General features: G+C 37.9%; 1 protein-coding gene across 7 annotated transcripts in view; it reads left to right on the plus strand.

The window, feature by feature from the left end:
• The window catches only part of CSNK1G3 (casein kinase 1 gamma 3), a 90,784-nt gene that overhangs the window by 42,839 nt on the left and 20,373 nt on the right, over positions 1 to 27,572 (plus strand). For 5 of the 7 annotated variants that reach the window (XM_066181393.1, XM_066181388.1, XM_066181389.1 and 2 more), the window contains 3 exons: positions 1,417 to 1,486; positions 13,042 to 13,190; positions 14,447 to 14,681. In XM_066181393.1, the coding sequence (XP_066037490.1) occupies positions 1,417 to 1,486; positions 13,042 to 13,190; positions 14,447 to 14,681 (454 nt within the window). The remainder of the gene's footprint in view (positions 1 to 1,416; positions 1,487 to 13,041; positions 13,191 to 14,446; positions 14,682 to 27,572) is intronic. The other 2 variants (XM_066181394.1, XM_066181395.1) reach the window with 1 other exon arrangement.

Here is a 27,572-nt window from a genome sequence, read left to right on the forward strand (position 1 = left end):
TTTTTTCCCCCAGAAACTGTTACATTAGTCTTTCTTTACTTTTAAGTATCCGCCTGTGGCATCCTGGCAAAATCGAATTCATAAATGTACGCTGTCATGGACTTTGGCAGCAATTGGAAACAACTAAGTCTTGGAGGGAGATGGGTTGAGGGAGAAGACTAAATTTCTTATTTGTGCACATTCACTTATAGTTTTTATGCCCTGAATGTGACACTGAGAAACAACACAGGTTTATAAACTCGTGATTTCTGAAGATGATGGTATGAGGAAAAAGATAAGCACTTCACTAAAGCTTTTCCTGAAAATTGATGTTCAGCAGTATCAGTTATTGCTGATAATTGTATTAACTGTCACTTACTATGTGCTGCAGTTCTAGTAGGAACAGTTAGTTTTCAAATGTTCGCTAATGCCTTGGAATATTGCAGGATGAATTAGGCTGGAATAGACCTCAGAGAGCATTGAGTACAGTCTCTACTGAAGACCACCACATCAGCATGTCACTCAGTGCTGTGGCCAGTCTTTCTTTAGACACCTCCAGGGATGGTGACTCCACCATGGGCAGTCCATTGTCTCAGCACCCTTTCTGTGAAGAAATTCCTCCTAATGTCCAACCTGAACCTGCTCTGGTGGAACTTAAGTTTATGTTACGTGCCATAAGAAAATATGCCCTAGGAAATGACTTCAAGAATCTTGTGCTAAAGAAACTTTTCTTTACAAAGGGAGATACTCAAGAAGTTTGGGTTTCCTTTTAGGCTCCATGTGTGTTCCTCAGCTTAATCTCATGTCACTTCATTTCGTTCTATGACACCCTGTCACGCTGGCATGTTGAACACAGAAAAGAGATTTCATTAATGTGCGTAAACCACAACTTATTCTGAGGATAAGAATTTTTTTTTTTTGCTTGTTTTTTTCTTGTTTTGGATTTATAGTTTGGAATGGTGATACTTGATTTCTGCTAAGCTGTTACTGTTTGGTGGAAGGTTTTGGTATTTTTTGTTAAGATCCTAGGATAAGACTTCATTCGTATAAAGATACATCTATCAAGTATTAGGTACTTTGAGGTTCTTTTCAATCTGTTAAGCTGCATATTGACGCCACTTTCTGAGAAATGTAGGACATACCATCCACATGCTTTGGAGAAACATACTGTATTTTGGCTATTCCATGTGTATCTGTTATTTGATTTGCGTGTTGAACTCTGGCCAGTGGAGCAATACAAGATGTAAATATCCCTATATGCGCTAGTCTCACCTGAGGGAGGTTTAGTTTTCTCTGTTTCTTAATTGCCAGTTTTTTCAGAAGAAACATGTAAAATTTCTGTGTGTCTTGGAAGCAATAGAGCTAGTTTGGCTGGTAGTAGGTTAGTGTATTAGTTTTTAGGCTTTGTTTTAAATGTTGTTTTTGTTTTCAAATCAGGAGCCAATGAAGTCGAGAGCACCACAGCTACATTTGGAATACAGATTCTACAAGCAGCTAGGATCTGGAGGTAAAAAGCAGTGTAATGCATTTTACTGTGATGTAATCCAGGGTCAATTTTTGGTTGAAGTTTTCTGGTTTAGAGTTATAAATCTATTTAATAAAGTGTTCCTAACTACTTAAAGCAGAAAAAAGTCCCAGGAGTTAGTGGATTAATGGATAAATTCCAGTATTCTAACGATTTTTTTCTACTCTGTATTGTGTATCAATGAAGTCCTGACTGTTTAAAAAATCCTACCTATCACAGCATTTGTCTGCATGCAGGTGTACCTTAAACTAAGTAATCTTAGACTATTCCCCATACAACTCTTTGAAAAAATACTGTAGATTTCCAATCTGCTCATCTACTAATCACGTATTTTGAATTAAAGTTGATGTGATATTTAAATAGCTTCAGATTCAGTTTTACTTTGCTTCACTTTTATTGATACATTGCTGTTTACTAGTTTTTAAACCTCTTAAATACCTGTAGGAAAAGTTTAAATACAGTTTAATTTTTGAATTTCTCATTTCACTCCTCTTGGTGCTTTTATACCCAGAAGTACTCTTATGGTGGTCGCCTGAATGATCCAATTGTCACCTTTTGTTTTTATAGGTGAGCAATACCTAAAACTTCTCACACATTTTTGTGCCTTTCACAAAACTGCATATAATCAATTAGGAAGATGTGAAGTTTCTTACCCTAGTAAAGTGAGTACAGATATTCTCTAAATCAGCTACAACTTAGGAAAAAGAAATCTTTTGACATCTTTTCCTTGAAATTATTCCTAGAGTAGGTCATGTAATTAACTATTTTTCCCATTTTTTTACTAAAGTAGAAGTTTATTTTATGAGCGGACTACTAACAGTGGTTTTCTACTTGTGTGCCTTTTAGCAAAGACAGCCTGGAGTTTGTAACAATGATTTTAGTTGTGCCTGAACTAGAATAAAATCCTACTTAGCATGAAAAGTTGTCTCTGAAAAGAAATACACAATGAATGTGCCCATACCACTTGATTTTGTTACCTTGAATGTGTGTGTGTTATGATGAATTTTAATACTTTTTAATTACTATTTTCACCTTTTTCCTTAAAATTCAGGATCATGTGCTCATTGCTGCACTGACTGGATAGTGTTTCTCAGGTAGCTTTCAAAATTTCATACTACTGTTTTACAGACTACATCTAGTGAAGCAAAGTTTCTAGTATGATCAATTAATATAAACTTTTTTTGCTGCTGTATTATGAATGCTTTGGAACCAGGAATTTTTAGAGATTACTTTTGGCAGAACACAACATTTTCTCTTCCTAGATGGAAAATAAAGTTGTAGATAGGTACTCAAAATCTTGAATCTATATGCTTGCTGTTTGGAGAAAGTCATCAGAGTATGGTGTATGGGCTTTTTTTGTAAGTGGTTATAAATTGTCAGCATTCTGTACACTAGCTGATGGGTAGAAAGCTAAGATCTTAAGGACTTAACTAATGGGGCATGACAATCCACAAGTTAGGTACATTACCTATCTGTGAATATGGAGGTGTAACTATTTAAAATTGTAAAGGAGCTGTGTAGTGGATGTAAGAATAGAACTGTAATTTCCAGTTCAGACTGCAGAAATTAGGCAGTGCTTCTCAGAGGTAGGAGTCCTTGTAGGAGTATTTATTGGGAAAATGTCTTAGTGAGTGTAACTATGTTTACCTTTTTATTTACTGAATAAGACTGGGAACTGTGTTTAGTGTATGAAGTCAAGTCAAAGTTATTCTGTTTTCCTTCAGATATCCTTCAATCTTCTTAACCTTGTTTGCTGGTTGCAACAACTTTTATCTCTTTCTCTGATGCCTTGTTGAAGTACTGAAAGGGAGAGTCACCTCTCTGATTAGTTGCATGAAGATGAGGTGACTTTAGAGTGAAAATGGAAGTTAGAACTGGTGACTTACTAAGCATCATCAATATTTATGGAGAACTTTGTCATAGACCTCCTTTGATTTTTCAATAATCTGTTTTTATTCAAAAGTGAAAGCCTCTCCCAGCACAGAATCTTGAAAGCTCCTTTGTGAGCCTTGCGCAGACACTCCACTTGGGGCTTATTTTAATGGGTTTTGTGGCAATGGCTCATTATGAGGAAAGTAATTTTCTTCTTCCTATCTACATAGAAGTTAAAGAAAGATTGCTGATTCCTTATCTTCTGGCAGCAGTCTCTTTTTCTATAATTTTAGGAGTTGGGCCCTCAAGCTGAGGAAGTTATGTGGCCTATGATTTTCAGAAAAAAGTTGCAGTATTATGTAGTTTCTGTTCTCATGTAATCTGTGACAATTGGTTTTGGTTTACTAATTTTTCATGATATGCATGTTTACTGTCAAGCACAGATTTAAGTAATTTTATCTCTTGAACAGTTGAAAACATAGTGTTGGAAAATTGATCCACCAAGTGATAAATTCAGGAAGCAAGTATGTAAACCTCCTGTTTAAAACAGGAGATGAAAAAAAAGTTAAGACTGGTCTATCCATGTGGACAGTGTTATTTTATGGGCAATGGTTGTACTTTGATCAGAGAGAGAATAGATTGAAGAAAGTGATCTTCAGTCTGCAAATTGCAGAATTCTGTACTAGGAGATATAAAAATACTTGCCATCGCTGTAAGAAATTTGAAATACAGTAATTGTGAAGATAGAAGGTTTCTCTGATGCACAGTTATGCACCATACTAGGAGCTACAACTGTCTGAAGCTTTCCATCTTTTAAGCTGCTAAAAATCCACATTTACAGGCTTTCTTACAATGAAGTCATATTTTCCTTAGCTGTTTTTGTTTATTCACATAAACTTGTGGTAATTTGGCTGATAGCTTTATAACTGTGTGGACTGTGTATTTTGCATTTAATTGTACTAAATTGCACTTTTCCTTCTTCTGCTCCTATTTGCATGTATACTTGGGTATTAATAGCAAGTGACTACTAAACTATGGTTTCAGAAGTGATTGATGAAAAGGGAATTATACTTCCTTCCCAGTCTTGGAGGCAGAGCCACTATTTTCTATAAAAACCCCCCATGATTTTCACAGATAAGTAGGATAGATTCTACAGTTTATGCTGCAAATTGGCTTATGCTTAGTGTGAAATAACCTGAAGCTTAAGGGATAAAATTGCTGTAGGCCCTGTGAAATCCCACCTGACTTGGAGGTGGCAGGAGGAGGAGGGAGAGGCATTAACATGTGAATGAATACTTGTAGAAGAAAATTAGGTTATTTTCTGCCAATTTCATCCTGAAAACAAGTAAAGAAAATGTTATTGTGATAACAGATTATTTTGCCTTCAAACCTTTTTTAACAAAGCATCTTTGTACTTCCTCTGATCTTGCAGGCATCCTCGATGAAAAGGTTAGCATTTTGAAATTGTATTTTTTCTTGGTATTTTCTTATCTGCAGAGAGTATTTGTCTACTAAATTATTTATTTATTTTTATAACATCCTTTTTTCTGGCTTTTCTAAAGACCTTGTAGCTTGTGTTTTTGTTTTTTTAATAAATATTTATTTTATTATTAATGCCTGCTCTAAGTCATGCTCTTTTGTGTCTTAAATGCCATGCAGATGGGAGACATTCTTGACTGAAAAAGGATCCAGAGGGTTCTTTTATATCTCTGCTTAGTGGGAGAACAAGGAGAAAATAGGCATGAAATATGATAGATGTGCAATTTTTATACACAGAACTTTGAAACTGAGAGTATTAATTCTTTGTATTTAATAAAAAGTCGTTTTGTCTTGCATGAATAAGAATTAACATTTCATAACGGTATTCCTTTGGAGAGGATCTGCTCATAAAGAAGGCCTAACTGTAACTTTACTCTTAAATATGCTCTTTGAAATGCTTCTGAATGTGCAGTAACATGTATGTGTATGTGTTTGTCAGGAAAAAATGTGAAGAATCTTTCTTAAAGAAGAAATACTTTCAGTGCTTTTGGGCTTTTTGAAATCTTTTTAGTTTTTTAGGAAAATGGACCTCAAACTTATTAAAAACAGCTTTCAAAATTAGTTTAATGATGTGGCTTATTTTAGTCTCATCATTATTTAGCTTTCATTTAGGTTTTATATATGAATGGAGATTTTTATGCAAATTACTTTCTCTCTTCTGTGATAATTTTGTCATTCAGTAACGGAGGGTGTTTTCCTCAAGAAGTTTGAGATCGTTAGTCAGTATGCAGAAGCTTCTAGTCAATTGAATGAGGAACATATGGATGAAATTTAGAATATCTTTGCTTCTAATAAATTTTATTTAATGTGTCTTTTCTTAATATGCAAGTATGAGGTATAAGAAAAACTGCTATACTATCATAAGTGCAGTACTCCAGATAAAACTCCAGATAAAATGATTGCTGAATTCTTACCTGGAATTGCACTAAGGCTTTTGGAATTACTGGAAAAGAGATTTGGATTTTTTATTGATTTTTGAATTAATCTTTTATGCTATCAGCCTTTCTTTGCATGATTAGAAGATTGTGTGCAGTATGGTTCAGTTTTCTTTTGCAGGAAGGAGTCTATATATGAAAGAAATGACTTGTTGTTATGTGTTGAAGAGTGTAAAAACTATTCAGCTTTCATTGTCTGATTTTTCTGACCTCTCTTAATGACTAGGTCATTATTATAATGACTGGGTGCCTTTGCAAATGAGTGAGAACTCTCTTGTTCTTACTTACCTGACAAGTGGAGGAAAAGATTGGCAAGCAGCTTCTGCTGCTTAAAGTGACTTAGTGGTACTCCTGTTTGTAATGCTGCTGCTAGAACAGGCTTACTTAGAACAGTTCTTGTTTATAGCAGCTGTTTTATTTCTTTCATTTGAGGTCATTTTTGAGGTCACAGATCTCAAAACAGGTCACAGATCTGTTCAGCGCTTGGATTATCCTACTGGTGACACTACTGTATTAATATTTCAGACAAAGCAGATGCTCAGTACTGTAAATCAGGTTTTATTTTTCTTAACCTTTATACATCTGTTCTTTTAGCTGAAATCTAATTAACACTTCCACTTGAAAAACTGGAACCCAAACACTTTTCTTACAAAGTGACTACTATTGACCAGTCAATGTATAGGATGTATTTGTCTACAGTAGCAAAAAGATGTTGTATTTAAAAAGGTCATTGCCATTGTGAAATGAGTGCTTAGTATTGCATCCTGTACCTGAATCGTTGTGATTTGATGCGAACATTCATGTGACATGCTCTGTGTCTAAAAATACAGTTTCCAGTTTTGAGATCATGCTAACCTGCCTTTGACACAATGGAGTCATAGTACTTGGACAGCTGTAATGACACAGTTACTGTTGGACTAGTGGTTCAGGAAGATTTCAGCATGGGCATAATGTGGTTTTGGAAGATACAGAAATCTTACTCTACAGTAATCTTACTCTACTATTTAAAGCATGTCAGGATCTGCCAGATTGATAATTACATTTTGGTTTGGGAATGTAGCAAAGTGAGTTTGAAATAGTTTGAATTTCTGATTTTGAGCAGGGCAGAGTACCTTAAGGCAAGAACACTTCTTTATTATGAGGTACCTTATACACTGTTTAATGTGAGCTAGTAGGTTAGACATTAGACATTTTCTTTTTTGTGTTGAAAATGTGTTTGATGGGTTGAAGGCCACGAATGAGGTTCAGTACTTCAGTGTTTAGTGTTTTTTCCTCTAGGTAAAGACAAAAATATTTAAGGTAAGAAAACGTGTTTCTTCATTTAATTTCAGTTCAGGCCAGCTTTAGCTGGTGTGTGTGAGATCTGAGTGTTCAGTGACAGCTATTAATTTTTTTTGTACAACTCTCTTAAGGATGTGAAATCTGTGAAGCAGATTTTGCCAGGGAATGACAAGCTAACTTGCATTTAAGGTAATTGCAAGCCACTTTCACTGTCACTGGGAAAAGGCAGTGGGATGTCAGATTGCTTGTGATACCACCTCTAGTTCATCCCCTGGGCCATTAGCCACCTTGCCTTCCACTTTAGCCTCTGGGAGAAAAGGCAGCCCAGCATAATTTCATTGTGGTGTATCAGCATCTGTGTTCTGCTATAAGTCTTCCTAAGACAAAAATTTCAGTATAATAATTTCTTAATTTCTTTCTCAGTTGGTAGACTGTTACATACTTCACTAGACTGATATTCTATCATACCATGAGGAAGTGTTTCAACAGCAAGTCTCCTTGAGTGTAGTGCTAGAAACAAAGCACTACAGCTAGATTATAGTGTCAGGTGATTATTTTTGTTCATGGATCTTCTAGAAACAACTTAAAATAATTTACCTCATTCTGTTTTTTTCAAAATATTTTGGGATTGATGTCTTGCTGCTATTATGGGATAGATGTTATGAAAGTTATGAAGGTTTGAAGTGAGTTTGAAAAGAAAACTTTATGGAAATACTCGAATGTGATGTGCAGCTATGTTAATTGAATGTTTACGCTAAGTGAAAGCAGCAGTAATTTACTGGTGCTTCAGATTTTAGAGTATTATTTAATTTCTAAAACAAGGGTCTTATGTTTCTAATGATCAAGGACAGAGTATATTGAAGACAAAATGTCTTGCTGTAAACTACAGTGTTAGCAAGTCAGTTCAGGGAAGTCGTAGTTTACATATCTAAATAACATTTTATCTGTTTTTACAGATATGTCTGAGTTATCTCACTTCATATCCTTTCTATACACCTTGCTAGCCATCATTCAGTATAAATTCAAAGTGAGTTTTATTAGTAACTTCACATTAATATTGCTTGGAACTATTCTTTTAGGTAGATAGCTGAGAATTTGCTCTTAACCTGATGGCTGTTTCTTTAGTTTTAAGTCATGCTGTCCTGCTTTATTACTTCTGTTCTAATTTGACTGGCATTATTATGCTGTGGAATAAACAATAAGCAGTTAGTTGAAGTGGTTGGTAATCATTATTAAGTAAAAGAAACCCAAACATGCAGGTGATGTTTGAAAATAAAGCTCTAAGCTTAATTTAAGAATATAGTGTTGGAGCACTTAAACTGAATCAAATATTGAATCTCTTGACTGGAGAGGAATCTGTTCATAGGCACTTTTAATCTGTGTATTGATGACTGGTATGGTTGTGAGTTGTTTGGGGAAAACTCTGACTCAGTTTTGAGTTTTTGCTGCTAATGTGTTTCCTTTAATAGGAAGGCTGAGCTGCTCAATTATTAATGTGTATTAATATGTATTTATGTTTATGTGAATAAACAATAATACCTAATTTGTTTTTTAGTCCAACAAAAATTTTAAGTATGTTGCTGGTGATTTTTCTCGTTTTATGCCAGTGCTTTTCTAGCATTTAGCTTAGGGATACATGCAGGATTTTCTGAAATAAAGTAATTTTTTTCCCCCTAGAATAAGTGCAAGAGATCTGGTAAGAATGGCAGCTGCAGAATAGAGTAACATGATGTTTCTGAGAAACTGTAGTTACTGGCCATAAGAAGCCAGGTTGTATGCAAAATGTATATTGGTTTTGTATTGTGACATCGCACAGATTTCAAAGATTGTTGTGAGGCATATGATAGCTGTAATAGTGGAAGGAAGCTTGATAATACAGTTCACTGAACGAAGTGAATGTTAGATAAATTGATATTTGATTTAGTAATGAATACAATAAAATGCATCTCTAATTCTGTTTTAGTAATGTAAATAAGATTTTTCTTTTGAAATAGATCTAAAAATTTTATTACTGTTTCTTCTTTTTGCAAACATATTCTTCTATTTGTAAGTAATAAGAGGTGTAGTCTAAGTGTTGTGGTGATACAATGTCTCATTCTACCTTTAGAGTTTCATGGCTCATGGCTGATCATGATTTCAGTAGCATTAAGGTGGTATATTTCCAGGGACTGTGTGACTTTCTGTGTATGCTGCTTTGGCTCAAGTCAGAACACACTACCCTGAGTTTTATAATCACTTCCTTTGAGAGGATTTAAACCAGATTCTGTAGACTAACTAGGGAATACTTGTGTTTGTGGCAGTTTGTTGATTTGTATCCTTGACAAGAGGACCAGTATAAATGTGCCCTGAAAGACAACTGTTTCTGCAGATCTTCCAACTAATTTAAAGTATTTGGCTTATGTCCAATGGATTGCCACATAGGAAAATTAAGACTGCAGATAAAAAAGGCAGTGGGGGTATGCAGAGCTGAACATACAACACCATGATCTGCAAGAGCAGTCTTGTGTATTTTACTGGGATTTGTGTGTCTGATTTAACAGACTCTAAGCAATAGGATATTATGCAGATACCATCAGTCTGTTTCTTGGCTGGTTAGAGAAAGCTCTAAAAGAGAATTGATATTAGAAGAAACTGAAAAACACTGGAAAGCTTCTTATTAGCTTGAAAGCTTTACAAATTGAGATTATATTGTATAGAGGTGTTTTGCCAAGATACATCTCAGAACTGTCAGTGGTAGATGAGGTTAAATGCAAGTGGTATTGCCATTGACCTGTAGATTACATATTCCTTTGGCTATCTGTGCTGCCTGTTCATCAATTTAATTCTTTTTCCTGAATGAGGGCGCACACATCTGTGTCAAAGCAAATAGATGGATTTTTTCCTTAAGATACAAGTGTGTGTTTGGTGCTACTCATGTGTATTGTTCTAGATAACTGGAGTGAACAACATACAGTCTCAAGCTTAAATCAGGTTTAGTGTAGTTCTTGAAGAAGATGACAGCCAAGATGGTTAATTGTCCCAAAGCAGAAATGACTTATTATTTTCTTTATTTTAGGGAGGTTTGGCAGATAGTTTAATCTACTGGTCATGTTTTCTTTATTCTAATATTTTTATCCTTTCATTATCATAGAGAACGTCAGATCTGTCAACTTTAAAAACTTTCTGGACATCATGTACATAAACGTAGTGGACTAAAGTATTTGAGTGAAAGTTAAATGGTGTAATCCATAAACCCACATAACTGGTTTAGGGGGCTCTCCTTGCTCCCTCTCCCTTCCCAGTGGACAGTCAAGTACTTTTGGAGTGTTTGGACTTGAGATTGGAGACCAGAGGTGTACAGCAGTAATGTTTTAGGTGGCTAATGAAAGTTAACTTTTATAGAAGAAACTGGAGTCCAAGTGATGTTCAAATAGTTGATTTTCAGGTCAAGACTTCTTTGATTTTAGTCAAGAAGTAAAATAGGATTAGAATCATACTGACTTAAGATGGATTTACAATTTTATGACAGGGCAGTCACCTAAGTATTGTATATTACTTTAGTCAATTGAGCCCATTCAAATGAAAGTGTTTTACTTGTCAACAAGTATAAATATCTAGGGATAGGCAAATACAACTTGTACCTAATAAAAGGATTCTATTTATTTAAAACTCTGATACAGAGCTTTAAACCTAGAAAGGAAAGATGTTTAAATGTAAAGTAACTTAATGGGAGTATGTGAATCTACTTTTTTGGCCACAAAGTAAGTTTCCTCTTTGATGGAAGAGGAGGAAGTCATATGTAACTTTTAGTGATACTTGTGTGACAAGCATTGAGTTCTGCTTCTAACTGGGGGGAGTTACTACTTTTTGAAAAGGGTATTTGAGAATGGGGAGAAGATCTGTCAGGGTACTAGAAAGGATTGAATGGTAATCAAATGAATTATTAATCAAGAAACTAAAGACCAATGTCTTCTTTGAATTCACAGCATGACAACTGGAGCGCATCTTAAAATTTCAGAGGATTTCCTTTCTTTTGTTCTTCAGTAGTTTGAGCCAGAGAATTCAAAAAGGAAATAAAATACATCCTCTTAATTGGTAATAAGTAGTGGAGTATCTTGCCAAGAAAACAGGGGTTTCTTAAATTTCTAAAAATCGGAGTTTCTTTGTTTTTAACTTAACCAATATCCCTTAAAGGTTTATGTAAGAGAGATTACATTAATCTCTCTGTAGTGGGAGAAAAAAATCCTCATATATGTTTTTATCGGTAGCATGTTACTTTCTGACTTCTGGAGATTTAGAGACATAAAGAAAGAATGTAAGTAGCAGAATGATACTTACTAATTGCTTTTAAGCAAAAGCACTAAGAGTGTTTTGATTAAGAACCAGCGCCCCTAACTTCTAGTACTTTGAACTGTTTATATCAAATTATTTTATCAGCATGAGTAATATTAGACAGGAGGCTCCATATACAGTGCAGAAGTTACTACATTTTAGACACTGTTTTGGGATGTTTTGGAATTCTCATCTAATCAGAAGACCATGTGTTTTGGGTATCTGTAATTCAGAATGTTATTTTTAAATTGAACACAATCCCATACCATATTCTGATACACGATGTAATTTGGTCAATGCTTCTTCATTAATAGCAATAAGCTGCTCCTGTGAAGTCTTTCTGAAGTGGGTACGATTATGCATTTTAAGTCTATTAGTATAGAGATGGGTGTGATGATGCATAGTGAAAAACAAGATCAAGTCTTCTGAAAACAGCTAAACTGAATTTTAGGGGTTCTTCTTTAAATATTCTGACTTGTAGGAAAAGAGTTTAGTGAAAAATCTCTTAAAAGGGTGCATTCGTTTGATATTAATTTTTTAATATTTTTTTTTTACCCAAAGCTGGAGTGAATACAATTATAAATTTGTGTCCTCAGTGTGTCACTATAGTAAGGTATGAAAAATTGAAGGTTTTATGTACTTCAGAAAACACTCAGAGTTAGGGTTGCAGTGACCTACAGAGAATGAAGGTGAAATCCAGTGTTTTGTTAAGATGTTCTGAAAATAGGTTTGGTACTTCTGTATAGTGCAGTTTTGTAGCACTGGACTCTGTAGAAAAAGCTCACATGAAAAGAATACATTTTCAGAGTGTTAAATATTTGGAATAAATGGACCATAGGATATGTACTGAAGAACGAAACCCCCCAAATCTGGAATAACTAGCTTCCTTAAGTAAACAAAATTCTGCTGAATGACCAAGATGTCCTGTGCATGTGAAAAAGTACAAGATGAATAGAAGCAATGATATCAAGTTATTTTTAATGAAACAGACACACAATGCATATTGTACAAAAAGGTGGAAGTCAAATTGGATCATAAGGCTTTAACTATTTATATTTTCAAACTTCTGGATTGCCTGTCTTCCTGAGGCAGGTGTGTCTGTTTAAAACTATAAAATCTAGATTTAATAAATCATTAATTTATAGAGTTCAATAATCTCTTTTTGATTTTTTAAATGATTTCTCTAGATAATAAATTGTTTTTATTCCTAAAGGTAGGAGTAGGCTTAATTTAAAAAGTTTAAGTGCATTTTTTTGTACAAGATCTTATTTAAGCCTTTCTTCATGGCATTTTAAAACCCTGTTTCAATTTATGGTTACAAAACCTAATGAGAGAGGTTCTAATTTAATTTTTTATAAAAATCTTGATATCTTTCACAAGTCAAATACGTAATAGTACCATTTTCATTAAATATTTTGTGATTATCTTCAACATTCCTGTTGTGTTTTTTACCTGTATTTTTTATGAGATTTATTTATGCTTTTATGTGAAAGATGTATTTTTAACTTAAAATCAACTCAAAATTGGGTAGGAATTTTATTGCTATGTTCATTAATTTTATTTGACCCCTTATCATTACTTTGTATTTTCATTTTACAGATGGAATACCTCAGGTTTATTATTTTGGTCCATGTGGCAAATATAATGCTATGGTGCTAGAACTACTTGGACCTAGTCTGGAAGATTTATTTGACTTGTGTGGTAGGACATTTTCTCTTAAAACCGTTCTTATGATAGCCATACAGTTGGTAAGTAGAATAGATGTTAATTTGAGTGTTCACTAGAATAACTGTATCAGTTTTCAATGGATTAAATGATCACTTAGGAGATTTGCACTTCGCATGTTTTAAATTGGTGTTGGTGCTATTTAAAATGCTTGTGATACAGTTTAAGCAGGAATACTCTTATATTACTGTCATTTACTTTGTTCCAGTTTTTCAGCTCAGTTCATGAATGTAATTACTTGTGTCTTCTGAGTTCTTCTCATCACAACCTAAACCCATGAATTTTAGTTTGACATACTCTTTCAAAAAATAAAACCATAGGGAAATAAAAGTAATTTTAGCCCACACAAGTAGTATTGTATTATGGGACTCCTACATAGCATAAGGATTTTTTTCCTGGGTATTCTTATAAGAAGGCAAACAAACAAATGAAAAATTCCCCAAATCCTTCCAGAAATTATAACAGGAAATTATTTAGTGAAGGGTTATTCTTTTTTTTGAAGATTTCCTTATTTGGTTCTGACCTGAGGGTGGGTGGATGTGGGAAGAAGGGCAACTCAAGGTGTGCATGTTTACCAGATTTCCACTTCCCTAAATAGCTATATTTTTACCTGTGATGTTTAAAAAAATAACTGTTTCAAACATGACTATAATTATGTAACAGGCCTCCAGCTACAGATATACAGAACAGTATATATGTTGAACTTACTTACAGCCAAAATGACCAAGTTCTTTTTTTTTAAATGCTCAAGTCCTCACAAGTTCCAAGATCAGCTTTATTTAGTGCTCCCTGTTCTTTTTTGAATATGGAAATTTTGACACAAAGCAGTCCAGCTAGAATGGACTTTATATGCATAGTGATGAACTTCAGTGCTTTTCTAATTTATATCTTTAATATGTAATAGATCTATATCAAACTTTGCTGCTTACTGCTTGGTGACATAATTTCTGATTTTATCTCTAATGTACACAAAACCTACTTGTGCCGCTGTTTTGAGAGACGAAAACTTCTGTTATGTACAAGATTCATGTACTAATGTCCAGTGTGAAAGTTTCCAATACACCAGTTGGTGTATCTGCTTTGAAAAAGTGTACAATTTTCATTGACTTTAACTGGGAGATACTGTGTAAAGAACAGTATTGCTTTGGTGTTAAGTTATTAGGAGGGCTAATTTCTTCTACATGTAAAGCCAATATAAGATATTTAGCTTCTAACACATTTTAATGTGACAGTCTGTAGTTTAAACTAAACTTGTCTGTTTCTTTTTCTTTTATTGAAGATTTCTCGGATGGAATATGTCCATTCAAAGAACTTGATATACAGAGATGTGAAGCCTGAGAACTTCTTAATAGGACGACCTGGAAACAAAACCCAGCAAACTATTCATATTATAGACTTTGGTTTGGCAAAAGAGTATGTAGATCCAGAAACAAAGAAGCACATACCATATCGAGAACACAAGAGCCTTACAGGAACGGCTAGATACATGAGTATAAATACACATTTAGGAAAAGGTACATGTGCTTTTTAGGTACAGAAACAGCTGTGATTTGTCATAAACCATCTTGCTTTTCAAGTTACAGGTTTTCTCAGTCTATAGTCATTAAGAACTGTGAATTTTAGGTATTGTGCAAAATACAGTTTGTCCTTATGGAAATACTGTTTATGGGTATCATCTTTTTTGAATCTCTAATCATCATGATCACGTCTTGGGAATTGTCCTCTTTGTTAGCTATCCTTAAAAGAAAGATGGGATGTATCTTTTTGTAGCATAATACTTTCACATTATAAATATACCATGGCAGAGTGAAGTGTGCAGGAAATAGATGTGCTTATTAAATACAGAAGAGTCAATAGGTTGCAATAGCACTTGCTTTTCTGATATCTTTGAAGTGCGCTATAAAATAATAAAGTAGCTTAGAGATGATGTTGATTTCTTGATTGTTTTTTACTGCCTTACACTGTTTATAAGGCTTTGTCAGAGTTCTTAATGGTTATGCCAGCAAACTAAGGAAATTACAGGATGTATATAAATAAGAAAGTTATTATTATTGAATGACAAAATTCACCTTGAAAAAGGTATGAGCACTCAGGTCTTTGTTTATTCCAGATATAAAGAGGTTTACTAGTGAAAACAATTAGTTAGACCCCTTTGAATTCATGTAAGCCATTTGCTTGCATGAATTGCATGGTAATCACTAATTAGGTTACTCTTTGAATTTGTCATAAAAATGTTGCACAATACTTACAGTTTAACTGTAAGTATAACTGTTAATACAGCAAATGAGAAACCATTCACACTTCTCAGACAGGAATAAGGTGCTTTATCAATAAAACAAAGCCATGGAATCACTTAGGTTGGAAAATATCCTTAAGGTCACTGAGTCCAACCATTAAACTAAACCATGTCCTTAAGCACCACATCTACAAGGCTTTTAACATACCTCTGAAATGGTGACTCAATCACTTTCCTGGGCAGCCTATTCCAATGTTTAAGAACCCTTTTGATGAAGCAAATATTCCCAATATCCAATCTAAACTTTCCTGTGGCTCAACATGAGGCTTTTTCTTGTTGTCCTGTTCCTTGTTCCTTGGGAGAAGAGGCCAGCCCCCACCTGACTACACCCTCTTTTCAGGGAGTTGTAGAGCTCTCCCCTGAACCTCTTTTTCTGAACACTCAGTTCTGTCAGCTGCTCCTCATAAGGTCTGTGCTGACCCTTCACCAGCTTTGTTGCTCCTTAGCGGACATACTCCCAACACCTCAAGTGTAGGGTTTGAGCGTTCTTAATCTTACTCTTGGAACTTAGGTTCTTCAGATAAAAGAAGCATTCACTATACTTTTCAGGCATAAATGCCGATGTCAGCTTAAGGTGGCTGTTACATTTTTGACTCTGGGCTCTTGTCTCCACTAGGCAGGACAGACTTATGATTATAAAATTTTCAACAGTGTCACAACGACTTCTAAAATCAAATAAAATTTTTACTCCTTCTTAAATAAGAAAATTGCCCCCAAACCTTTTAAGAAAAATAAACCAAAATGTAAAACTGGTAATTACTTGAAAAACAAACTCAATTTTACGTGTCTGATAATAACATAGGATGTGTTAATTTTTGTCTACTGGTAACTTGTTTAATCATAGAATGGTTTGGGTTGGAAAGAACCTTAAAGATCATCAGTTCCAACCCCTTTGCCATCGGCTGGAACACCCGGTTGCTCAAAGCCTCATCCAACTTCACCTTAGAGAGTTCCAGGGATGAGACATCCACAGCTTCTCTGGGCAATGTGTTTCAGTGTTTCGCCACTCTCGTACTGAAGAACTTCTCCTGAATATTTAATCTAAACTTACTGCCTTTCAGCATGAAACCACAAGTCCTTGTCCTGTCACCACATGTCCATGTGAAAAGTCCCTCCATAGCTTTCTTGCAGGCTCCCTTTGGGTACTAGAAGGTGCTATAATATTTCCCTGAAGACTTCTCTTCTCCAGGCTGAGCAGCACCAGCTCTCAGACTGCCTTCATAGGAGGGGCACTACCTGAATGTCTTCATGGACTTGCTTCATCAGGTCTGTGTCCTTCTTATCTTGGGGGCCACAGAGCTGGATACTGCGCTACAGGTGGGGTCTCATCAGAACAGAGCAGAGGTATAGAATTCCCTCCCTCAGTCCACTGCCCACGCCGTTTTGGATGCAGCCCAGAACATGTTTGGCATTCTGGGCTGTGAGTGCACATTGTGGGGCCATGTCCAGCCTCTCATCCACCAACATGCACAAGTCCTTCTCACAGGGCTGCTCTCCATTCTCTGCCCAGCCTGTATTTGTGCTTGGGATTGCCCTAACCAAGGTGCAGGTCCTTGCACTTTTCGTTGTTGAACTTCATGTTCACACAGGCCCACCGCCCAAGCCTGTCCAGGTCCCTCTGTGGCATCCGGTCCCTCCAGCATGTTGACAGCACCATGCAGCCAGATGTCATTGGCAGACTTGCGGGTGCTCAAGATCCCACTGTCCATGACACCAGCAAAATTGTTAGCCAGCACTGGTCCCAGTATGACCCCTAAAGAACTGCTCTCCACTTGGACGTGGAATTGATGACCACAACTTACAGTGGGACCATTCAGCCAATTCCTTATACACTCGTTTCATCTGTCAAATCAGTGTCTCTCCAGCTGAGAGACAATATCACAGAATCACAGAATATGTAGGTTGGAAGAGACCTTCAAGATCATCGAGTCCAACCTAGCCCTAACACCTCAACTAGGTCATGGTATCAAGTGCCACATCCAATTTCCTTTTAAACACATCCAGGGATGGTGATTCCACCACCTCCCCAGGCAGACTATTCCAGTGTTTTATCAGTGAAGAACTTCTTCCTAATATCTAACCTATACTTCCCTTGAGCAGCTTAAGACTATGTCCTCTCGTTCTGTCAGTTGCTGCCTGGAGAAAGAGACCAATCCCCACCTGGCTGCAATCACCCTTCAGGAAGTTATAGAGAGTGATAAGGTCACCTCTGAGTCTCCTTTTCTCCAGGCTAAACAACCCCAGCTCCCTCAGTCGTTCTTTGTATGGCTTGTTTTCTAATCCATTCATTGGCTTTGTTGCCCTCCTCTGAACACGTTCAAGCATCTCAACGTCCTTCCTAAACTGAGGGGCCCAGAACTGGACACAATACTCAAGGTGTGGCCTCACCAGTGCTGAGTACAGGGGAAGAATGACTTCCCTGCTCCTGCTGGCCACACCATTCCTGATACAGGCCAGGATGCCGTTGGCCCTCCTGGCCACCTGGGCAAACTGCTGGCTCATGTTCAGCTGGCTGCTGACCAGAACCCCCAGGTCCCTTTCCTCCTGGGCACTGTCCAGCCATAACAGCCCCAGCCTGTAGTGCTGCATGGGGTTATTGTGGCCAAAGTGCAGGACTTGACACTTGGACTCATTAAACTTCATTTTATTAGACTCTGCCCATCGATCCAACTGTTCCAGATCCCTCTGCAGAGCCCTCCTGTCCTCCAAGTGGTCAACACAATGCTCCCAGCTTAGTGTCATCTGCAAATTTACTAATGAAAGATTCAATACTCTCATCCATGTCATCAATAAAAATATTGAACAGAACTGGTCCCAGCACAGACCCCTGAGGGACACCACTGGTGACTGGCCACCAGCTGGATATGGCATCATTAACCACCACTCTCTGGGCCTGGCCATTCAGCCAGTTCCTTACCCTGCAAAGAGTGCTCCTGTCCAAGCCCTGGGCTGCCAGCTTATCCAGGAGTGTGCTGTGGGAGACAGGGTCAAAAGCCTTGCTGAAGTCCTAATAGACAACATGCACAGCCCTTCTTGCATCCACCAGGCAGGTCACCTGGTCATAAAAGGAGATCAGGTTGGTCAACCATGACCTACCCCTCCTAAACCCATGCTGACTGGGCCTGATACCCTGGCCATCCTGTAGGTGTTGCATGATGAGACTCAGGATAAATTGTTCCATTATCTTGCCAGGTACTGAGGTCAGACTGACTGGTCTATAATTACCTCCTTCCCACCCTTTTTGTGAATGGGTGTCACATTGGCCAGTTTCCAATCTTCCAGAACCTCACCAGTGAGCCAGAACTGATTATAAATGATGGAGAGTGGCTTTGCAAGCTCATCTGCCAGCTCCCTCATCACCCTGGGATGGACCCCATCTGGGCCCATAGATTTATGAGTGTCCAAGCATCTCAGCTGTTCTCTGACTGCCTCCTCTTGGATAATGGGGGGACCATTCTGTTCCCTGACACCATCAACGAGCCAAGGAGGACAGTTGTCCTGTAGGCGAGTTGTCTTCCCACTGAAAACTGAGGCAAAGAGGGCATTAAGCACTTCTGCCTTCTCATCAGCAGTTACTAGGTTCCCTCCCTTATCCAACAGAGAACAAAGGTTAGCCTTACCTTTCCTTTTTCCATTCATGTATTTATAGAAACATTTTTTATTGTCCTTTACAGAAGTTGCCATTTTGAGTTCAAACTGAGCTTTGACCTCCCTAATTTTTTTCCTACATTCTCTAGCAGCTCCTTTAAATACTTCCCGAGGGACCTGGCCCTTCTTCCAAAAATGATACATCCTCTTTTTATTCCTGAGTTCATCCAAAACCTCCTTGTTTATCCAGGCTGGGCATTTGCCTCGTCAACTGGTCTTCCAGCACACAGGGACAGTCTGTTCCTGTGCCCTCAAAAACTCTGTTTTGAAGAACACCCAGCTTTCTTGAACTCCTTTGTTTTTAAGGGCTGCTTCCCAAGGAACTCTCTGAATAAGTCTTTTAAATAGGCCAAAGTCTGCCCTCTGGAAGTCCAGTGTAAAAGTCTTATTGATGTACCTCCTGACTTCACCAATTATGGAGAACTCTATAATTTCATGATCGCTCTGCCCCAGTCGTCCTCCAGCCACGACATCTCCCAACAACTCATCTCTATTTGTGAACAACAGATCCAACATAGTCCCTCCCCTGGTGGGCTCACCTACCAGCTGTGACAAAAAGTTATCATCTATGCACTCTAAAAATTTCCTGGACTATCTCTTTTCTGCTGTATTAAGTTCCCAGCAGATGTCTGGCAGGTTGAAGTCACCTACAAGAACAAGGGCTGATGATCCTGAAACATTCTCCAGCTGCTTATAGAATAAGTTGTCCACCTCTTCCTCCTGGTTGGGTGGACGATAACAGACTCCCGGTAGGATGTCAGCCTTGTTGGCTTTCCCCTTAATTCTTACTCACAGGCATTCAACTCCATCTTCATTAGTTTCAATACCTATGGTGTCAAAAGCCTTCTTAATATGAAGGGCCACCCCTCCACCTCTTCTCCCTTTCCTGTCTCTTCTGAAGAGCTTGTAGCCATCAAGTGCAGTGCTCCAGCTGTATGAGTCATCCCACCACGTTTCTGTGATGGCGACTACATCATAGGTGTGTTGTTGCACCATGACCTCCAGCTCTTCCTGTTTGTTACCCATGCTATGTGCATTGGTATACATGCACTTCAGCTGGGCTACTGATTTCACCCCTAACTCAGGTTTAGCACTGGTGTTATCCTGTGTTTCAGTGTCAAATGCTTTGCACATAGGTAGATGATGTTGGTTGCTTTTCCATCATGTACCAACACTAACTGTGTTGAAGGCCACCAAATTTGTTAGGCATGATTTGTCCTTACTGAAGTCATGTTGACCATCGTCAGTCACCTCCTTATTTTCCATCTCCCTCAGTATAGTTACCAGGAGGATCTACATTGCGATCTTGTGAGGCATTGAGGTGAGACTGATTGGCCAGTAGTTCCTCATGCCTTCCTTTTCTTCCCTTTGTAATAATGGGGGTTATCTTTCTCCTTTTTGTAGTCTGTGGAATCTTCTCTGGGCTGTAATGACTTCTTAGATGTAGTGGGTGTAATGGATAGTGTCTTTGTCTGAGGTTCCCTACAGACTTGTAGATGCATCTCAGCAGGTCCCATGGACTTGTGCACCTTCAGGTTCTTTAGATGGCCTTCAACCTGGTCTACAGTTCTTCATTCTGCCAGTCTCTGCCCTTGAATTCTGTGACATGAGTGATATGACTGGAATACACGCCAGAGAAGATGGAGGCTAAAAAGTAATTTTTTGCCTCAGCTTTCTCCATATTCCAGGTTTTCTGTTTTCTTCTGGAGAGGTCCCACATTTTTTGTAGTTATCCTTTTGTCACCATCTTACATGTACATGTTCTTCTTGTTGCCCTTGACATCCCTGGCCACATTTAATCCTATCAGGGCTTTAGCTTTCTTAAGCAGATCTCTGGCTGCTCAGACTATTTCTCTATATACCTCCCAGATTACCTGTCCTTGCTTCCCCTTTTTATATCCTTCCTTTTTTTTCTTTGGATTCATCCAGGAGCTTACTGTTCATCCATGCAGGCCTCCTGATGGTTTTTGCTTGACTTTGTTGGAAGGCATTGCTCCTGGCTTAAAGAAATTCATGCTTGATTAACCGACTTTCTTAAGACCGTGCTTCCTTTCAAAACTTTATGTCATGGTACCTCTGTCAAGCAGATCCCTGAAGAGACCAAGTTGCATCTGCTGAAATTCAGAGGGTACTGAGCTTGCTTTGCACCCTTCTCACTACCTTTAGGATCTCAAACTCCAGCATTTCATCATCACTGCAGCCAAGGCTGCCCTTGAGCTTCACAATGCCCACCAACATCTCCTTGGTGAACAAGCTTGGTGAACAAGCTCCAGCATGGCACATCTCCTTTTTAGCTTCTGTCACTAGGAGAAGGAAGTTATCATGAATGATAACTTACTGGATTGCTGATGCCTTGCTGTCTTGTCACTCTAAGAGAAACCACAGTGGTTGAAGTCCTCCATGAGGACCAGGGCTTGTGAACACGAGGTGGATCCTGTATATCGGTAGACAACTGTTACGAACGAGTGTTGGAGATGGCTTAAAAAATCATCAGCAAGGGTATCAGTAAAAACCTCATTTATTATTAAGCAACAGCCTGACAAAGTTCTTTGCAAGATTCACTCTGCTACTTACTAGTCGGTTACACCAAGGAAAAAGGAAAAAAAAACCCCAAACCCCAACAAAATCCAGTCAATCAAGACAGAAATTAACTGAGAACTGTCTAGGGCTGTGTGTGTGTTTAGGTTGCGTGTTACAAATGGCAAAAGGAGAGTGAGGGCAAGTATAAAAACGAATACAGCCTAAAAGCTTAACAGCATTCAAAAGTATTTAACCTTAGCTTACACCTTAACTTATACCTTCAACTTAGCAATTCAACACAGGAATAACACTTAACAGCATTTAACCTAACTTATAACTTAACCTTACTTACAGGCCTAACTTACTTTGGTATCCAAGATACTCGAACATCTAAGAGAGCAGCATTACTCCCAGAATTTGCTGTACCATATGTGTGTGTTTATGCACACAGGCAGAGTCAGACCAAGGTACCTGTGAAAAATTCACCTCAAAGGCAGTGAAATACTCACTGTGAGTGCTTTTGCATCTCTTCACTGTGCAAAGAGTTGAGCCTCGACGAGTTGGGGGTATTGGCCCATGCTTCATTTTTGTTCAGCAGTCTTCTCAGTACAGCAGACTTGATAGTTTGTGAGCTCTGAGAGGTCCTGCTCAGAGAGAGGTTGCTTGTCACAGCTGCTGCAGTTCAGAAGAACTCAAAGGTTCTCATTTTAGACAACTGTTTATATAGGGTCACAAGAGAGTGGACTTTAGTCATAATAGTGTTTCATTCTGGCCACAGTGTGGGTTGGCACACTTTCTTTGAAAGTGTGAGAACAGAGTTGTTATGCTATGCAAGGAAGAAAAATAGTTTCCATGGCTGTTCATAAAGAAAACATGCGTTTGTTAGACAGCAAGGGTTGCTAGGATCAGAGTGTTTCTGATAAACTCAAGAAAAGCTGAGCCAAGGTGCTGTTTGTCAAGCTGAGACCCAATGAGCTTTTTTCAGATTACAGTGTGGCCTGGAATGGGTGGGGCAGGGATGCACCACAAGGACTCAGCTGCTCAGTCCTCATGGTTGGAGGGACCTGTGGCTGCCTAACCCTGCCCTCCCATTAATCCTTCCCCAATAGCTCTCGGTCAGCTCCTCATTCATCCCCAGATAAAATCCATGTGCTCAGCTGGCTGTTGCCATGAAGGGTGACATTGCCTCCTGGTGGCCCTTGCCTCTACTTCCTAAAGAGCTTGAATTGTTCCTTTCCAACATGTTTTTTTTGTGTTCTGTGATACTCCTCTAAAAATGTAGTATATTTTAAAATTCATACAGGTGGGACATATAGAACACTGAAGGTCCTCAAGCTCTGTGTTTAGAGACACAGTGGCATATAGGATGTAGTTTGCCCTGAAAATAGTGGTATTTTTTAGGGTGGTATTTTTAGTCTGTAGATAATTTCCTGAGCTGCTTGAATGGTCTGACAGCTGACCCTTGTAAAAAAATAAATGTTTTCAGTAAAGAGGGAGACTGTCAGGTTCACATTCTAACTTACTTTTGACTATATCTCTATTGAACTCTGTTAGTGCATATGAGTAAGGAAGGATGTTGTCCTTGAAACAAAACTATGTTTTAGTATAAATCCGTGGTGTTTAAAACTATCATAACAAATGCATAGCTACTAGAAAGACCTTAAATGTGTAATCAAAACTAGCTCAAAATCACCAAAGCCTGCTCTTTTAGAGGTGTGTATAGGAAATATATAGTTACTGAACATCTTGTAGCCAATAATCTTCTGTTTCAGAAGAGACATTTGATCAAGGATTTCTGGTAGTTTTGTGCCAAGCTGGGAATTCGTATGTGGAATAGAATGTATTTTTTCTATGTGAAGACTAATGTGGCTTTATTCGGAGAGCTGTTTGAAGGAAATACAAATACTCTGCAGCCCTCACTAGCACTTAGCTGGTGGCCTACCTTTCCATAAGATAATTTCTTTTAGGGATAAAATTACTCTGTGCCTCTTCTCCAGTTCACTTCATTTTCAGAAAGGGAAATTGAGATTCAGAGAGTGTAGACTCTTGACTGGGAGGTTAATGAAGACAAAAATCTGCATCTGTAAAAGTCCTGCAATTTTCCATCTCTGATGGATATTTACGTTGGTAATTACTTTGGGATTTCCCTAAATTCAGAAGAATAGTGTGTTAAAGTGTTGTCAAAGTTATTTGGCTACAGAAAGTATAGCCACATGGAGTCACAACTTACTCTAATCTAGCCATCTGTAATGGTCTCTGGGAAGCTACCCATATCCTTGATTGTGTTTGTCTATTGGTTTTTTCATGATAGTGCTTAATTATTGCAGAGGCAGAGGTTAGTTATCTTACAATGAATATTCGAAACTCTTCTGGGAATAAGGCTAGTCTGGTCTTAATATGGATAGAGGGGCCTAATGAAGCCAATTTCTTTAAACAGGTACTTATCCTCAAACAAAAGTAGGAGAACCCCATTCTTACCTTTAGTACATGTACTCTCTTGTCAGAGCTGTCACAGGTTCTAGATACAGAATCAGTTTTATAGGGACCAGACTCCTTTGTAATGTAAACCATCCACAAATAATTCTACACTGGACCAATTTTAATTCTTATTGCAAGAACAATAAACATTTGGTCCTATCATTTTGTTAGCTTAAATCCTGAAGTTTTTCCAGTAGCTAAAAAAAGAAAAGTCCGTTCTGCATTCGTAGTAGTTTTTTTGTGGTGATGACTCTACAGGAGATGGCAGCAACTTTTACTTGTCACTGAGCCAGTGGTGCAGGATGAAGTCTTTCCCAGACCTGAGTGCCCCTCCTAGGAAGTTCGGTGTTTTCTTTCTGATACTCACTGAATTATCACTGGACTTCAGGGCAGAATTTTATCTGTCTTAGATAAATCATTTTCCCTGTGTAAGTTTACCTTATAAATCCACAGTTAAACGAAACAGTGCCTCTAATAAAAACAAGAAATAATTCTTTGCACCCTTAATTAAAGGTATACATAAAAGAAGAGTTTTTTCTACTTTCAGTCTGTACTATTCTTAAGAAAACAGTATGGCATACAGTGTGTGCTTATGATAAAATCGGTTTTCATTTTTATGAACCAGAACTGTTAACTTCAGGATTCATGGTTTTGTTCAGGAGAAAAGACTCTCTTCCCTCATATTATTAAATGAAATACAGTAATTTTTAGTGAGGCTACAGACTCTGGGTTTCAAATTTTATTTTTTGCTAAACTTCAGGAACTGACAGTTCAAGCTAGGAAATCACTTCCCATCTCTGTATCTAACCATATCATCTTCTTGGTAACTAATTGTTGGGGTTTAGGTTTGTTCCTTCTTTCTCTAAAGAATTTTTCCCCATAAGTTACCAAAGAGGCCAAGTGTTGGATACTTGAGAGTACTTAGCCGAAACAAAGACGTGGACAAAGTGGGAAGGGGGAGATAACGCAGGTAAAAGACAGAGCTTGAGGCAGCTGCGGGCTCTTCTTTTTTCGGTGTTCGGGGAGAGAGAACGGCTGGTCTGTTGCTGGCTGGAAGAGTTTAACTGTGGCCAAAGAGATCCAGTCCTGGGAAATCTGCCACCCGCAGGAGCTGGGCCAGCACTGCCTCGCCTTCGGCTTCTTCGGTGCTGCTCCTCTTGCTGCAGTGTGACCCTGCACCCCCTCCGTTGCCGGGACATCCTGCCCCTGCCTGCCGGGACACCCTGCCATCCCAGCTACCAGCCCAGGACTTTTCCACTGTTTCAGCTTGGTGCTCTGAGGATCCTGCAGGGGCACCGAAACCAAACTGCCCTGGGTTTTGTGAAACAAAGCCCTCAAGGTTCTTGGTACTGTTTTCTGTTGTTATTAATGCTGTAGTTGTTTGGGTTTTTGGTTTTCTTTTGTGGTTTTGTTGTTGTTGTTGTTGTTGTTTGCTTTGTAATACACTCTAGTAAAGAACTGCTACTCCTGTTTCCCAAATCTTTGCCTAAGAGCCTCTGATTGTAAATTTATAATTGGAAAAAAAAGAGGGGTGGGGGGATTTACACTCTCCATTCCAAAGGAAACTCCAGCTTTTACCTGGCAGATACCTGACTTCCCAAACCAAGACACTAATACTGTGTCTTCTGATCCAAACAGATAAGCTTTCTACCTCTAGACCATTCCTAAACTTTCTTTAGGAAGCTAGATGCTTAGTAAAGACTGAATATCTGTTGTTTAAATTATGTTATGGTTACATAATTGTTTAGTCTAAAAAAAGATAATTTCTGGGGATAGCCTGCTGAATGAAGCCCCATTTTTTATTTAAAACAGCCTATTTGAATTGAGATAATTATCTGTAGTTTATGAGCTAAACAAAACATTAGTTTCTTACAATATAGCTAGCTTCAGATGGTCTCTTTGAGAGAGAGGAAACCATGTGCCCTAAAGCTTTGTTGTGTATTTGTTATGATTGTATTATCTTTTAGGCAACATGTCCTCTCAATCTCATTAAAATGTGATACAACAGGACCTGTATACATCAGCAGCCCTTCCCCCAGCTGAAAATCCTTGAAATCCTTTTGTCTTCCAGCTAGTCCACTGCTATTTTTTTCTGGTTTTTTGGGTGTCCTTCTTTGAATAATAGCAATATATAGTCTTTGGGTTTCCTGTTTCTCAGGCTTATCTTGAAGATTTCCATATGAAAAGATATTTGGCTACTGTTTCTTAATTACTCCAGAGTGATCAATAAAGAACTTGAATGGATTCTAAATAACAATCCCTGTCACTCAAATTAAAACAAACACAAAATCCTTTCCCACAGCATACTTTTGAGGGTATAATTTAAATGTTCTATTCTAGTTCCCAGAAAAATTTCTGTTGTGCTACTGAAAGATAGTCCATAGTCCACATATCATAAAAAAAACCAACACTCAAACAAAACCCCAGCAAAATAGCACCACTAAACACCATAATTTGAAATAATAAGGATTAAAAGTTTCATAGATAGATTCCCTGTAAAGGAGCAATTGGCTCAATAAGATGCTATTACTTTGGGTTTTTTTAAAGGAGAAAGGGTTAATTTGCATTGGCATAATTTCTAGAAATTATTGAAAGAGAGGTATTATTGTCCCTTAGCAAAGACCAAATGAAGCTTTCCAGTACATTTTTGTGAACTGTACCCAAGTGTTGCCCATAGATGGACCATTTGTTGCACACTTTTAACATTCCTCTGTGCTTTGCTATCGTCTTTGCACTGATCTGCCTTACAGTGAATGTGCTGCATTGCACAAGATGTTTGTCAGAGGCACTGCCCCTGAAGTAGTGATCATCTGCATATTCATCCTACCACATGAAGAGCACAGGATTTCTGCTGGCACCCGGACCTTACATTGCTTTCACACACTGAAACCTGTCAGGCAAGAACTCTGCAGCTTACTCCTGCTTCTTAACCTAGGAGATTGTATCAGGATAGCTTGTAGTCAGCAAGTGGGATTTTGTAGCGTTGTCAGAGAAATTCAAATAGGGCCTTATTGTCTGGAGGGCCCTCACTGAGACAAGTGGCAGCAGTGGACAGCAAGAGTGGAGAAGTGAACACAAGAAGAGTGTTGGCAACGGAATTGGAAACATGGAAATGAGTGAAGGAAAATGTCTGAAAGAGCCTTATATGGCTGGCAGATGTGTGATGAAGTGAGGAGCTAGAAGTAGCGTACATGTTACCACCATCCTTTTCTTGGTATTTTCTTACTTGTTTGATAATATATATAATATTAGGGCAAGAAAACAGATTGCTCTATTTTTATGAAAATTAAAAATTGTTCTTCAGATGCAGAATATTTATGGCAGTATTATGTGTTGGTCAGATCAGAGCCAGGTTGGTTTTCTTGACTTGACTGTGCTTGAAAAATCAGACTTTTTTTTCATTTACCTTCCTGCTCCGTTCCTCTTGTTATTAAACCATAGTGATTTTGTTTTGTGAAATACT

The sequence above is a fragment of the Chamaea fasciata genome, unplaced genomic scaffold, assembly GCF_029207755.1.
Source record: "Chamaea fasciata isolate MVZ Bird 193981 ecotype frontalis unplaced genomic scaffold, bChaFas1.0.hap1 SCAF_4, whole genome shotgun sequence".
NCBI classification, from domain to species: Eukaryota; Metazoa; Chordata; class Aves; order Passeriformes; family Sylviidae; genus Chamaea; species Chamaea fasciata.